This window comes from Lepidochelys kempii, chromosome 11 (assembly GCF_965140285.1).
Source record: "Lepidochelys kempii isolate rLepKem1 chromosome 11, rLepKem1.hap1, whole genome shotgun sequence".
In the NCBI taxonomy this organism is placed as follows: domain Eukaryota; kingdom Metazoa; phylum Chordata; order Testudines; family Cheloniidae; genus Lepidochelys; species Lepidochelys kempii.
Genome location: NC_136390.1, coordinates 32212296 through 32225962, shown reverse-complemented (window position 1 = coordinate 32225962; position 13667 = coordinate 32212296). Strand labels below are relative to the sequence as shown.

The window sequence follows — 13667 nt, the reverse complement described above, 5'->3', positions numbered from 1 at the left end:
TTCCCACCATTGGTTCTACTGATGTTAGCAACCATGAGAACTGTAGTATAGAAAAAGAGTTGGCAGCCTTCCATTTTTTTAAGCCACCTGGTTATCTGCTCAGAGCAAGTCAAGATGACATTGTAGTAAAGACACCACTGGCCAATCTACACTACCATCATTGCTACCGGAAACAGAAAAATACCGCAGGGTTGCAATGATGGGGAATCTTAAGGAAAACATCTTGTTGCTAACTAGTGTTATTGTAGCCGTTTTTGTCCCAGGATATTAAATAGATAAGGTGGGTGAGGTAATGTCTTTTATTGGACCAACTTCAGTTGGTGAGAGAGAGAAGCTTTTGAGCTTACACAGAGATCTTTCCCAAGTCACCTGTCTAAGCCTGAAAGCTTGTCTCCCTCACCCACAGAAGTAGTAAACTAGGAGACTGGTGGCACAACTACACTGACAAACTATTTTCAAAGACAACTTCTTAATACATCAATTACCAACAACATAGAGCCATGTTCCTGCCGTTCCTCTCCTCATACAACTACTATGAGGAGACTTTTTTAGAAACATGAAGCAGACATCTAGGAACACTGGGACATGCTGTGGCCCAACACTCCCATGCATGCAAGTAAGGAGGTACAACGTGCTCACTCTCCTGAGCTGGCTACCCATATTATGGGGTGCAATGCTGCTGGTACAAGAAAAACAGCCTCTATAGGACTACTACTTCTCCTCTCTTCCAGTTGGGTTGGGAGTGGGAAGAGCTGTGCTGGAGAAATAATTTGTACCAACCCTACATCTTGGGCAAATTACTGCTTCACTACCCACCCTGGCACCAGATAGGGGCTGAGAACTGTGCTTCTGGAGCAGCACCACCCATTATCCTTTACACAGGACTTGTTATCAAGACATGAGTTGCCCTACAGTGCAGGGAACAATCCTTTGCCAGTGCGGGGGATGGACTAGATGGAAAAGAAATGGTTTTCTTTTCCAACTCAGATTTGTGTGATATGATTCTCTGAAAATTTCATGAAAAGATAGAAGATTCTACGAAGTCAGGTGAATGAAGCCATGTAACAAGAAATTAGTATACTTATGAAGTGTTTTATTGCCAGAAATGGAAGAAAAATACAATACAGTTCAGCCAGCAACTATTTCCCTATGTTTTGGTCCTTTTGCAAATAGCATTTAATAGCGGATTGTGGTTAGACGAGCTCACTGTCAAGCAGACATGACTATTTTGCTTTATATCTTAACATTTCCGGGGTTGTTGGATGATGTAAATTCTTTTGGGCCATATACTCTTCTCTAGGGCTGGTCGTGGCTTTTGATGAGCCACTTGTGCTGCTGCTGCAGGAAATTTATGGCTGATCTGAAAGATTAAAAGAAAAAAGTCACAACAGAAAAACACTTTTTCTTGCTATTTTTCTGCTGAATTTCATCTTGACACAAAGATTTTTTTTTTAAAAGCTTTTATATTTTAGCAGACCAATCTTAAGTGTCTGCCATTGAAACGAACAGTATACACTGGAGACATAGCAGCTCCATGTATTTGACTAGCAGTGAAAGACTCCCACCTAGTTGTCACCAACTACACTGCATACATACCAGTGTCAAAGTTACTTCAGCCTGGTTAACATGTAAATAAATGACTGGGGGGGGGGGGGGGGAAAAGAGAGAGAGAGACACACACACACACACACACACACACAAAACTATAAGGGGTGCCAAGCAGAACCAATCAGCATTCCAGCTGCTGTTAAAGTCACTCTGAATCTTTCCAAGTTCCAGTCGTTACAACACTAGCCCATTGTGATATCTGAGAACCTCTTCCCGATCCTGGAGAAAACTGCATGTCTGAAGAATCTGGGAGGTCAGAGAGAGTGGAAGAAATGCTAAGTTAGAATAGAGGAGTTAGGAGATTGGGAGGAAAAAGAGAGGGGAGGAGAATGGAGAGCCATGTGTACTGCTAGTTTTAAAAAAAGGAAAAAATAAATTCTGCGCTAATTTAATCTCTGATGTGACTTTGCTGAGCATGTCCCACACCAGGAATTTGATCCAATGAGTTAATGTTACATACAATATTTATATGCTGAAAATGTATTTAACTGAGGCTTCAGTAAGCGCTAGGCAAAACTAAGAATGGAATTGTCTCAGGCTTAGGACTTTAATGACATCATGTGTTTGTGGAATATAGGCAGAATCTTTAAAATCGTATGTAATGGGAGTGCAAGTTAAGAAGCAGCTTGTAAAACGGGTTCACTCAAAATGTGTAAACTGCAAGTGGAGTCCTACAGTGGATCACTATGAAATGCACTGGATGTTGCTGTGGATTGCAACCAAAACTGACAGGAAAGATGTCCCATTCATAACAGTCTGAGAGAGAACTGCAGTACCATGGGAGTATCTGCAAAGGCAGAGGTCAGGAAACAGCACTGGAATCTCCAAAGTCTCACATTAGTCCTCAGCCACGATGGTGGCATGGGCTATTGGACAGTGCTGGGGCTTCTTCTAATGTATGTTGTGTGTGATGCCCAAGAGGATCACCTGTGGCTGTTTTGCTGACACTGTCTTGACTTCCTTGTGTCTATTTTGCTGTAGCTTTGTTTGAAACTTATCAGGGCTGATGGGCACCTGTCCTTATAACATTGTGAACTTCCCTCAGCTGTTTCATATAGGTGATCTCCTTGCTTGTGCTCATCTGAGTTGAATTAAATTAAACACTTAGCTCAGTTAAATTAATCTTGTGGTTAACGCACAGGACTAGAATCCAGAAGATCTGGGTTTATTCCCAGCTCTGCCATTGACTTTCAGAACCACCCTCAGTTATTTTCCCCAAGTTTTTAATAAATCTGAAATTAATGTGGCCCTTTTAAAAACTTCAAACTATACCATGTCTTGTTATACCCAAAATATTTGTGTTCTATTAACAGTCACAGTGGAGTACAGAAGAGAGTTCAAAGTTACATCTTGGTAAATTAACATTTTAGAAATACCATAGCCTCCACAGAAAAACAAAACCTCTCAGCAATTAATTTGTAGAATAATTTTTTTAAATACCTAGTTGAATCCAGGACATAGTCCCACATCCATTAAATTACAGCAGTTATGGTAAATCAATTTTATGTTATAACACCTTGTCAGCATTTCTTTATAAGACTAAACAGGCATGTGTGCCCTATTCCACTACATATACTTACTTTCTCCAGTGCATCGGCTAGTAAGACACCCATATTTTGCATTTTTGTAACACTAACAATTGAGCTGCAAAGCAAAAGACAGATTTTTTTCAGGATTTTTGTCTCCCCAAATGACTTAAAGGAAACTTTGAGAATAAAAGTAAGGATATAAACAACATAGCCTTTGTGATTCAGCTGTAACTTTGCTCTATGATATAGGGGGAAAAAATAAGAGTTTACGATCATCTCCCTATAATTGCCAGGTACATAGTTTTCCCTCTCAATTTGTACTTGGTAACAGGAAACTAGAAACAAGATAATACTTTTCCATGGTGCCTGATCCCCCAGAAGGCCTCTTTGATGAGGAATACATTTCTTTGTATGTTGCTGGGCAGTTTCACTGATACCTAGAAATGTTTCAGGAAGTCACAAGGTCTACACTGCAATAAAAGACATATGGCACGGCCAGGGCTGGCCCAGGTCAGCTGACTCAAGCTTGCAGGGCTTGAGCTGCAGGGCTAAAAACTGGAGTGTACATGTTGGGGCTTAGCATGGAGACCAGGCTCTGTAACCACTCACCCTCATGATGTCTCAGAGCCTGGGCTCCACATAGAGCCCCCGTGTATAAACTGCAATTTTAGCCCCACAGCCCGAGTCCATTGACCTGGCCCCTGAGACTTGATGTCATGGGTATTTTTATTACAATGTAGATGTACCCTCAGTTTAAAATTTTACTCTCCCCCCCCGCCCCATCTCAAAACTGGGTCCATTATTATGGAAAACATTACTAATATTTTTAGAACTAAAAAATAAAAAGGTCCACTTTAATTTGAAAATAGGTCTATTGTCAAGCTCAGATGACTTTTACATCAAAAACCTTATTGTTTGCATTTTTCCAATGCATAGACATTTTATCAAAATTCAGATTAAACCAAGATTTAGAGGCTATGAAGTCCTATGAATTTAAATGGCAACAATATTTGTGTGAAATTCTCAAAAAAAAAAATTGTGGATTTCACACAGATTTGATGATACTAAAGTTTATCTATCAGAAAGTGCACGTATCTGAAGCATTTTCAGTTGAGTCTACAGTGTTCCCATTTGCACAGACATCCATCAGGGGAAGACTAGGACTGATTATTTGTCTGTTGCTACCTACATTGAACTAGCCACATTAAAAGACAATTCTCACCTGAACGGGAAGATGTAACTACAGCTAGGTTTGTTTATTCTGTAGATGCAGCAGTAACAAGTGAACTTACCAATGGTGAATTTAAAATACTTCAACAAATAGACATACCAACCAAGAACCAGATCCTACTACCCTCTGAGACTGCAAATTCCAAGGAGACTAATCACAGTACAAAGTTACACAATTAGGCCCCTAAGTTATCTGCCATTAAATTTTTTTAACTTTCACCTACTAAAGATATTTAAAGTAGTCATTCTCTAGATAGATTTTAAATGGCGAGATTTAGGGAAATTGCATGAATTTATTTCTCATGAAAGATGTCTGACAGTTGAAGTCCTCTTTTAACAGGACATATATATCACAGATGCTGTTGCCCTACAACTGGGCCAAACCCTGACCCGGAGAGGCCACCTTTAGAATGAATAGTCCCATCTCCAAGCCTCCTCAGTCTCCTGGCTAAGACTGCCAACCTGAGTGCCCACTGTGATGAGACCCCTGTTATGAGTCCAGTAGGAGCTAGACTCAGGACAAACTCAATTCATGTAGGCCACTTTACAGGTGTCAGATGGTAGTGATTATACCACCACCAACCTGAGCCACATTTGAACCAGTGATCTAGAGGGTAAAGACTGCCTAAGACATTATCAGCCCTCCAAGCCACACTGTCCTCCTCTTTCCCTAAATCACTGGATTATTCTCTGTGAATGAGGGGCAGTCTTTGCTCCATTTATTATGACACTTAAGTTTCCTGAACAAGTTAACATGTATGCATTATGAAACAGCTACTTTAAAATGTTTTATAATTTTTATTGATAAAAAATGAGACCTCTTATTTGTAGCTTTTACATAATTACATCTTGAAAATAAAGTTCAGTATCCCCTGCGTAAAATATACTCCAGTAATCACTTATTTCTTTCCAGTTTCTAATGGATTTTATAATTAGTTCTTTGTTTACTAGTTCTGCGTGCCAGAATCAATGCTGTCACCTCAGCCCAGTTCCAGGAATAGTGTTTTAGTTCAAGGTCTTCAGAGCCAGCAAGGGAAGTGCAGTGCTGATTTCTGTGGGTCTGCCAAAACAATTAGGAGCAATTTGTTCCTCAGCTTTGAGAGCAGCGGGGGGGGGAGGGGAGGGGTTATGATAAAACAAAAAACTATAGATTAGAGGATTTTAAAAGAGATCAGATTTAGTGTCAATTAAACCCAAGTTTTGGCAGGTCAGTCACATAGACTTCCTATGTCACCTTGGACAAGTCTCTCTGGGCTTAGAGTATGATGTCTCTTAGGGTATGTCTACACTGCAGCTGGAAGGTGTGATTCCCAGTGTGGGTAGGCAGACACACAACTCAGTTTGAGCTAGCAAGCTAAATATAGTAGTGTGTATGTTGCCGCATGGGCAGCAGTCTAGGCTAGTGGTCAGAGCCAGGGGGTTGTGTGGGCTTGGACCTGGGTGGCTACCACCACCAGTTCCAGCTGTGGTAGATTCTTCCTGTGCTGTCACAGTGGAGTACATTTGTAAGGCTGCCTTCCAAGAACTCCGCACTAAGTTAGGACTTACAAGGTATGCTAGGAACAGGACTGGGATGGAAGAGACATTCTGGGGACAGGGCTACAACATACAGCTCTGTGGCCCATATGGCAGCTTCAGGAAGCTGTTGTAACATAGATAGGCCCCCAGAGCTGTCTAAGGTACAGTGGGGGCTGCTCCAGCCCCTGGAACAGCCCAGGGTCAGGAGGGTGCTTAAAGCTACCTTAGCCCCATTTGCCTCCAAATGCACCCATTGTTTCAGGGAAAGAAAGACAAGATCAGATTTTCTAATATTAAAAACACTGAAAAAAGAAATAGATTTACAGAGTTATACATGCTACAGCCAGAAGGGACCATTAGATTGTCTAGTCTGACATCTTCTATGTCACAAGCCACTAAATTTATTAAAGTTATGCTTGTATTGGAGTCCAATAACTTGTGTTTGGCTAAAGCTTAATTTGTGTTTTGGGTAAACCATAATTTCCAGAAAGGCGTCTAGTTAATCTGAAGACATCAAGAGATGGAGAATCCACCATTTCTCTTAATGGTTCTCCCTGTTAAAAACAATTGTGCCCTATTCTAATTTGAATTTGTCTGGGTTCAGCTTCCAGAAACTGGTTCTTGTTAGGTTTTTCTTCTCTAGATTAAAAAGGTATTTAGTACCTGAAATTTTCTCCCTGTGAAGGTTCTTATGCATCATAATCAACTCACCTCTTTCTTCTTTTTGTTAAACTAACCAGATTGAGGTCTTTATGTCTCTCATTTGAAGGCAGGCATTTTCTCAAGCCCCCTAATCATTTAAAATAAAACAAAGCTTTTTAAAAGGAGACTATAAAGAAGCAAAAATGGGTACAATCCAATTATTTTTCTTTTCAGATTACCTTCAAATCTGCCTTTCATTTGTATACTGCAGAGTTTAGTGCTTGCTAATTGCACCGTTCAAAACTGTAAAGCTTTATTCTTTTTGGAAACCTGATCCAACTTGCTGTTGATGTTTCAGGGTAAAATTAAGGCATAACTGCAGATGAAATACCTTGTTTTCTCTTTTCCAGGGTTCTTGGGATTTTTCTCAACAGCTCCATTTTCTTGCTTTTTGGAAGCTCTCCTACTTCCATATTTGACTGTTAGAAAACAATTTACACTGTGTGAATAGCTTAAACAGCTACAGAACTGTTCATCACAAGGTTGATTTATTTTGTTTTGTTTTACCCAAAAAAAAAAAAACCCACCCCAAAACTGCACAACATATACTCAGGAAAACATAGTAATAAGATAAAAGATTAACTCTCAAGAGAGAGAGTTTGAACTCTCTGTTATGGTTCTTCTGCAGTGTGGGTGGAAGTTGAAAACAAAAATGAGACCCAGAGAACCACCCAAGATTATCTATAGACTACAGCATGACCAGAGTAAGTTCAAGCTATTGCAATCTTTAAAAAAAAAAAAAAAAAAAATAATTAAAAAAAAGAAATCTTATTCTTCAGAATAGAAACTATACTGGTTCTAAAATTTGGCTGCCCTCATGCATTCCTTCCGAGAAATCTTAGATGCAATTGTTTATAGATTATTATTATTTTTTAAAAAGTCGAGTCCTTCTACATCAGTTTTCAACACAGCATATGACTAACAACAGGAAGATTGTTTACATGATTTACTCAAGATACACCAGAATAAAACTGTGTGTATAGTACAAGTTATAATGCAGCTAGGAATCAACTGCATATTTATCATGCACTAGTGTTCCTTCAAGCTTAATTATAATTTATTAAAATGCCTGCCAATCACAAAACCAATTAGTACTAATTAAGCTACAGATGACCTAACAATGACAATTTAAGTGTTGAGCAATGTCAGACAAATTCAGCTTTTTGAAGGAGCATGTAAAGATATTTCAGATAACTTGTCAAAGCAAATACCTTCTTCCTGTGCACAAGACTATTTGTAAATTTTATAACTGTCAAAGTAAATAAGAACAAGCTGAATATAGATTTTTGGTTCATTTAATCTAGTTGTTTCATCTTATGGCAAGGTTCCTATTCTGCATTTAAAAAAAAAAAAACCACCAAGACAAGAGTTTCTTTCAGATCTATAGTTTTTGGGGGATGGCACAAGCAGGAAAGGAAAATACTGGAGGTGCCCAAAAATTAGATCTGAATCTAGATCCAAATATGTGGTTTGCATCTCTAGAAATATACAATAAGCATTTGTAAATCACATATTTTGACAGTAGGATACATAATTTTCATTTCAGAGTGGTAGCAGTGTTATTCTGTATCAGCAAAAAAACAAAACAAAAAAACAACCCCCCCCCCAAAAAAACCCAAAAACCAAGGAGTCCTTGTGGCACCTTAGAGACTCACAAATTTATTTGGGCATAAGCTTTCATGAGCTAAAACCCACTTCATCAGATGCATACAGTGGAAAATACAGTAGGAAGATATATATACACAGAGAACATGAAAAAATGGGTGTTGCCATACCAACTGTAATGAGACCAATCAATTAAGGTGGGCTATTATCAGCAGGAGAAAAAAAAAAAAACCTTTTGTAGTGATTGGTCTTGTTACAGTTGGTATGGCAATACCCATTTTTTCATGTTCTCTGTGTATATATATCTTCCTACTGTATTTTCCACTACATGCATCTGCTGAAGTGGGTTTTAGCCCACGAAAGCCTAGGCCCAAATAAATTTGTTAGTCTCTAAGGTGTCATAAGGACTCCTTGTTTTTTTTTTTTGTTTTTTTTTTGATAATTTTCATTGAAGTTTTAATAGTGAGATGTGAGGCTCCAAATATATATATGCAGAAGCATGTACATATCGTACAAAGCTGCCCACTGCATGAAAGAAGAGGCTAAAGGAATACAGGGAGGGACCCCAAGATACCAGGGCATTTAAAAAAAAAAAAAAAGAAGAAGAAATCTGCTTGTGTACAATTATTTTGTAAATTGCAAGTCTAAAAATAGATATACCATTCAGAATGAATATGCTTTTAAAGACAAATTATTTTGCATTTTAAAAATGAAGTTTAGTAAATTATTGGAGTCTAATGTGCATTAACTGACTAATTAGGAGGGGGAAATCTTAGTAGATTTAGAAAAGAAGCTTTTGAACATAAACTGCAGAACTTTTATTATGTGGATTTAGTGTGAAATAACATGTGGGGCAGCTATAGAGTACTAATCAGAACAATTTTTTCCAAAGTCCAGTAGGTCTTCACACAATTAGCTAATGTACATAGGGATTAGTTAATGTTTGTACAACTTTGAATATTTAAAGCACCAAATAAATGCCAATTATTATGACAAATCATAACTGCTTGAAAGGAGAAGTTATATATAGTACTACATTAATGATCTTCAGGTTATGTGAACAAAGGCACCATCTAACATGACATCTCAGAGTACTTATATGTTTCCTGTTATATGCTGAAAAAGACGACAAATTAATAGTTATTTAAATGCATCAATCACATTTTTTGTTATTCCTTTATATCACATTCCTGAGTAAGTTTATCATCACTCTGCTCCTCCTCTCAGAGTTGCCACAATCCAGTGTTTGAGTTTCAATTCAGGACTATGGAACGGATTATGAAGTCCCAAACACTCACATGTGATTTCACCTGATAAACAGGAGGCGATCCATGAGGAAAGAAACAACTTTCATTTACACACAAGTGTTACTCAGAATTTATACAGCAGCTATAAAAGTATTATTAAGTATATACTTCAAACTGCCTGTCACAGAGTTTGCAATCCAAGACCTCAGTCCTGAAATCAGAAGTTCACAGATGTATTCTTATCCCCACAATGGGTTCCACTGAAATCACTGAGGTGCTACATAGATACAAGTATCCACTTGTGCAGAGTAGATTGCAGGATCCAGGCCTTCTACTACCATTATTGCATTTTAAAGGATACTGCAACTACAGAGGGGCGTTGATAAAATGTTAAGGGCCCAATTCTGTAGATGTAGCTCAGGCACATGCCCATAGACTTTAGTGCAAGCTTTGGCTTTGTAAAACCTAGGTTATAATTTGGTAAAATAATCCAGAAAGTGGCTGTAATTCCTTAAATGGACATTGTCAAATTTGGAGATTCTAAGTCATGGTATACCTTTCAGCCTCTCCACACACTCTCTTCATCCGTGTGAATTGTTATTCACCTTTTTTATTTTTAAAAGATTAATAAAGGAAAATGCAAACCAGCAGACAGGGACTCAAAAGGGATGAAAGCTCTTGTTAACACACCAGAGTCAGGGACTCAGGACTGAGTCTATTCCCAGCTCTGCTTAAGAGCTAGTATGCAATCTTGACACCCACATTTTTAAAACAGCTGCTAGTTTTGGATGCCTGCACCACAGCCTGCTTTTCAAAACAGGGACCCAAAATAACCCAATCACTTCAAAAAGTACCTGCTGAACTCCCTGGCATAATATTTCCTTCCATCCTCACAGGAGCAAGTCCACTCTGACTTGTAAAAACAATGGACTCCTTGTTGTTTTTGCTGATACAGACTAACACGGCTACCACTCTGAAATAGGACTTGTAATGCACTTTGGGATTCTCAAATAGAAAGATCTGTAGAAGTCGAATCTGGTTGTTAACATCATCAGGAGAAACCCCAGGATAGCAGCAAACCGGGGTGAACACAGGAGGTGGAGGAAGGTGTGAGGGTGGGTCTTTCCAGAAGTGAGTGGTGATCACGACAGAGTTTCACTGATACCCTGTCAGGCGCTCACATTGGCTGTGTTACACCCCTCTCCCTCTGGGGAGCTGCAGCAACAGCCCCAAAGGAACCAGCCGTGCAGAGCTGGTCATGGGGCCAGATGCTGCCGAAGGGCTGCTAAAGGCAGGGAGAATTGCGCGGCCAGGCAGAGTTTGAACGTCAGGTGTGCGCAAAGGCCAAGAGGGGGGACGGGGTGCGAGAGTCTCACCCCTCGCTCGCCGCATCCCGGACCCTGCACGACGGGACGGGGGTCCCACTCACGGGAACACAATGAGGTAGGTAGGGAGGTGTGTGTGTGTGTGTGAGAGAGAGAGAGAGACCCCACGCCCCCCGGAGCACATTACACGATGAGGCGCGCGCAAGCGTGTGTGTGCGTGTGTGTGTGCGTGTGTGTCCCCGTCCCCTCTTCCCAACCACAACCGCGGGGAGCAGCCGCCAGAGGAAACCAAGCAGCTTCCTTGCAAAGCGGGGGCGCCTACCTGCTGGAGGGCGCCCGCCTTTCAGGGGGGACGGCGGAGCTGACGCTTCCTTCGCCATGGCAGGGGTGGGTAAGTGTGGACGGGCGGCAGCCAGTCACGACGCTGCAGAGGCGAGCCCTAGCTGCGAGCAGGCGCACGGCGCTCCCTTTTATGGAGGCAGGGCAGGGGGCCTGCCAGGGCAGCGCAGAGCAGCGGCGTGGTCGGGACAGCGGGGAGAACGCGTGTGGGCGGCGCTGGCGGAGAGAAGCGGGTGTGGGAGCTTGTGCTGTGCTGTGCTGGGGGGCAGCAGAGGAACGGGCTGGGCGGTGTAAGAATGGGTACAGTGCGGGTAGGAGAGGAAGGGGGTGCGGTATAGGAGTGAGGGGTGGGTACAGCGGGGGTAGGAGAGGAAGGGGGTGCGGTATAGGAGTGGGGTGGGGACAGTGGGGGTAGGAGAGGAAGGGGGTGCGGTATAAGAGTGGGGTGGGGACAGTGGGGGTAGGAGAGGAAGGGGGTGCGGTATAAGAGTGGGGTGGGTACAGTGGGGGTAGGAGAGGAAGGGGGTGCGGTATAAGAGTGGGGTGGGGACAGTGGGGGTAGGAGAGGATAGGGGTGCGGTATAGGAGTGAGGGGTGGGTACAGCGGGGGTAGGAGAGGAAGGGGGTGCGGTATAGGAGTGGGGTGGGTACAGTGCGGGTAGGAGAGGAAGGGGGTGCGGTATAAGAGTGGGGTGGGGACAGTGGGGGTAGGAGAGGAAGGGGGTGCGGTATAAGGCTTAGAGGTGGGTACAGTGGGGGTAGAAGAGGAAGGGGGTGCGGTATAGGAGTGAGGGGTGGGTACAGCGGGGATAGGAGAGGAAGGGGGTGCGGTATAGGAGTGGGGTGGGGACAGTGGGGGTAGAAGAGGAAGGGGGTGCGGTATAGGAGTGAGGGGTGGGTACAGTGGGGATAGGAGAGGAAGGGGGTGCGGTATAAGAGTGGGGTGGGGACAGTGGGGGTAGGAGAGGAAGGGGGTGCGGTATAAGGCTTAGAGGTGGGTACAGTGGGGGTAGGAGAGAAGGGGGTGCGGTATAGGGCTGAGTGGTGGGTACAGCAGGGGTAGGAGAGGAAGGGGGTGCGGTATAGGAGTGAGGGGTGGGTACAGTGGGGGTAGGAGAGGAAGGGGGTGCGGTATAGGAGTGGGGTGGGGACAGTGGGGGTAGGAGAGGAAGGGGGTGCAGTATAGGGCTATGGGGTGGGTACAGCGGGGGTAGGAGAGGAAGGGGGTGCAGTATAGGAGTGAGGGGTGGGTACAGTGGGGGTAGAAGAGGAAGGGGGTGCGGTATAGGAGTGGGGTGTGTACAGTGCGGGTAGCTGAAGAAGGGGGTGCGGTATAGGAGTGAGGGGTGGGTACAGCGGGAGTAGGAGAGGAAGGGGGTGCGGTATAGGAGTGAGGGGTGGGTACAGTGGGGGTAGGAGAGGAAAGGGGGTGAGGTATAGGGCTCAGGGGTGGGTACAGTGGGGGTAGGAGAGGAAGGGGGTGCTGTATAGGGCTGAGGGGTGGGTACAGTGGGGGTAGGAGAGGAAAGGGGGTGTGTATAGGGCTGAGGGGTGGGTACAGTGGGGGTAGGAGAGGAAGGGGGTGCGGTATAGGAGTGAGGGGTGGGTACAGTGGGGGTAGGAGAGGAAAGGGGGTGCGGTATAGGGCTCAGGGGTGGGTACAGTGGGGGTAGGAGAGGAAGGGGGTGCTGTATAGGGCTGAGGGGTGGGTACAGTGGGGGTAGGAGAGGAAGGGGGTGCGGTATAGGAGTGGGGTGGGGACAGTGGGGGTAGAAGAGGAAGGGGGTGCGGTATAGGAGTGAGGGGTGGGGACAGTGGGGGTAGGAGAGGAAGGGTGTGCGGTGTACGCATGAGGGGTGGGTACAGTGGGGGTAGGAGAGGATAGGGGTGCGGTATAGGAGTGAGGGGTGGGTACAGTGGGGGTAGGAGAGGAAGGGGGTGCGGTATAGGAGTGGGGTGGGTACAGTGGGGGTAGGAGAGGAAGGGGGTGTGGTATAGGAGGGAGGGGTGGGTACATATACATGGTAGAGGGGCATTGCTGGCACATGATGGCATATATCACATTGGAAGATGTGCTGGTGAACAAGTCTCTGATAGTGTGGCTGATGTGATTAGGCCCTATGATGGTGTCTCCTGAATAGATATGTGGACACAGTTGGCAACGAGCTTTGTTGCAAGGATAGGTTCCTGGGTTAGTGGTTCTCTTGTGTGGTTTCTGGTTGCTGGTGAGTATTTGCTTCAGGTTGTGGGGCTGTCTGGAAGCAAGGACTGATCAGTCTCCCACGATCTGTGAGAGTGATGGGTCATCCTTCAGTTGATAAGTTGAGGATGCTTTGGGAGGTTTTAGTTGGGGGCTGAAGGTGATGGTTAGTGGTGTTCTGTTATTTTCTTTTTTGGGCCTGTCCTGTAGTAGGTAACTTCTGGGTACTCTTCTGGCTCTGTCAGTCTGTTTCTTCACTTCAGCAGGTGGGTATTGTAGTTGTAAGAACGCTTGATAGAGATCATGTAGGTGTTTGTCTCTGTCTGAGGGGTTGGACCAAATGCGGTTGTATCGTAGAGCTTGG

At 43.6% G+C, this 13667-nt stretch overlaps 1 protein-coding gene across 7 annotated transcripts; it reads right to left on the bottom strand.

Annotated features, from left to right (window-relative positions):
• Positions 1 to 1072: 1072 nt before the first annotated feature.
• On the bottom strand, positions 1073 to 11264 carry DAPL1 (death associated protein like 1). 7 transcript variants are annotated; one of them, XM_073305537.1, is made up of 5 exons: positions 11087 to 11196; positions 6919 to 7006; positions 6597 to 6675; positions 3189 to 3252; positions 1073 to 1360 (listed from the first exon to the last, which is right to left on the bottom strand). In XM_073305537.1, the coding sequence occupies exons 2-5, from the start codon at positions 6998 to 7000 to the stop codon at positions 1241 to 1243; spliced, it is 345 nt and encodes a 114-aa protein (XP_073161638.1). In that variant the 5' UTR covers positions 7001 to 7006; positions 11087 to 11196; the 3' UTR covers positions 1073 to 1240. The 7 variants fall into 7 exon arrangements, with proteins under 7 accessions (XP_073161638.1, XP_078704060.1, XP_073161639.1 ...); XM_078847934.1 differs by lacking the exon at positions 11087 to 11196 and adding an exon at positions 10816 to 10979; XM_078847935.1 differs by lacking the exon at positions 1073 to 1360 and adding an exon at positions 1367 to 1854 and having other exon boundaries at positions 11087 to 11264.
• Between the last annotated feature and the right edge of the window lie 2403 nt (positions 11265 to 13667).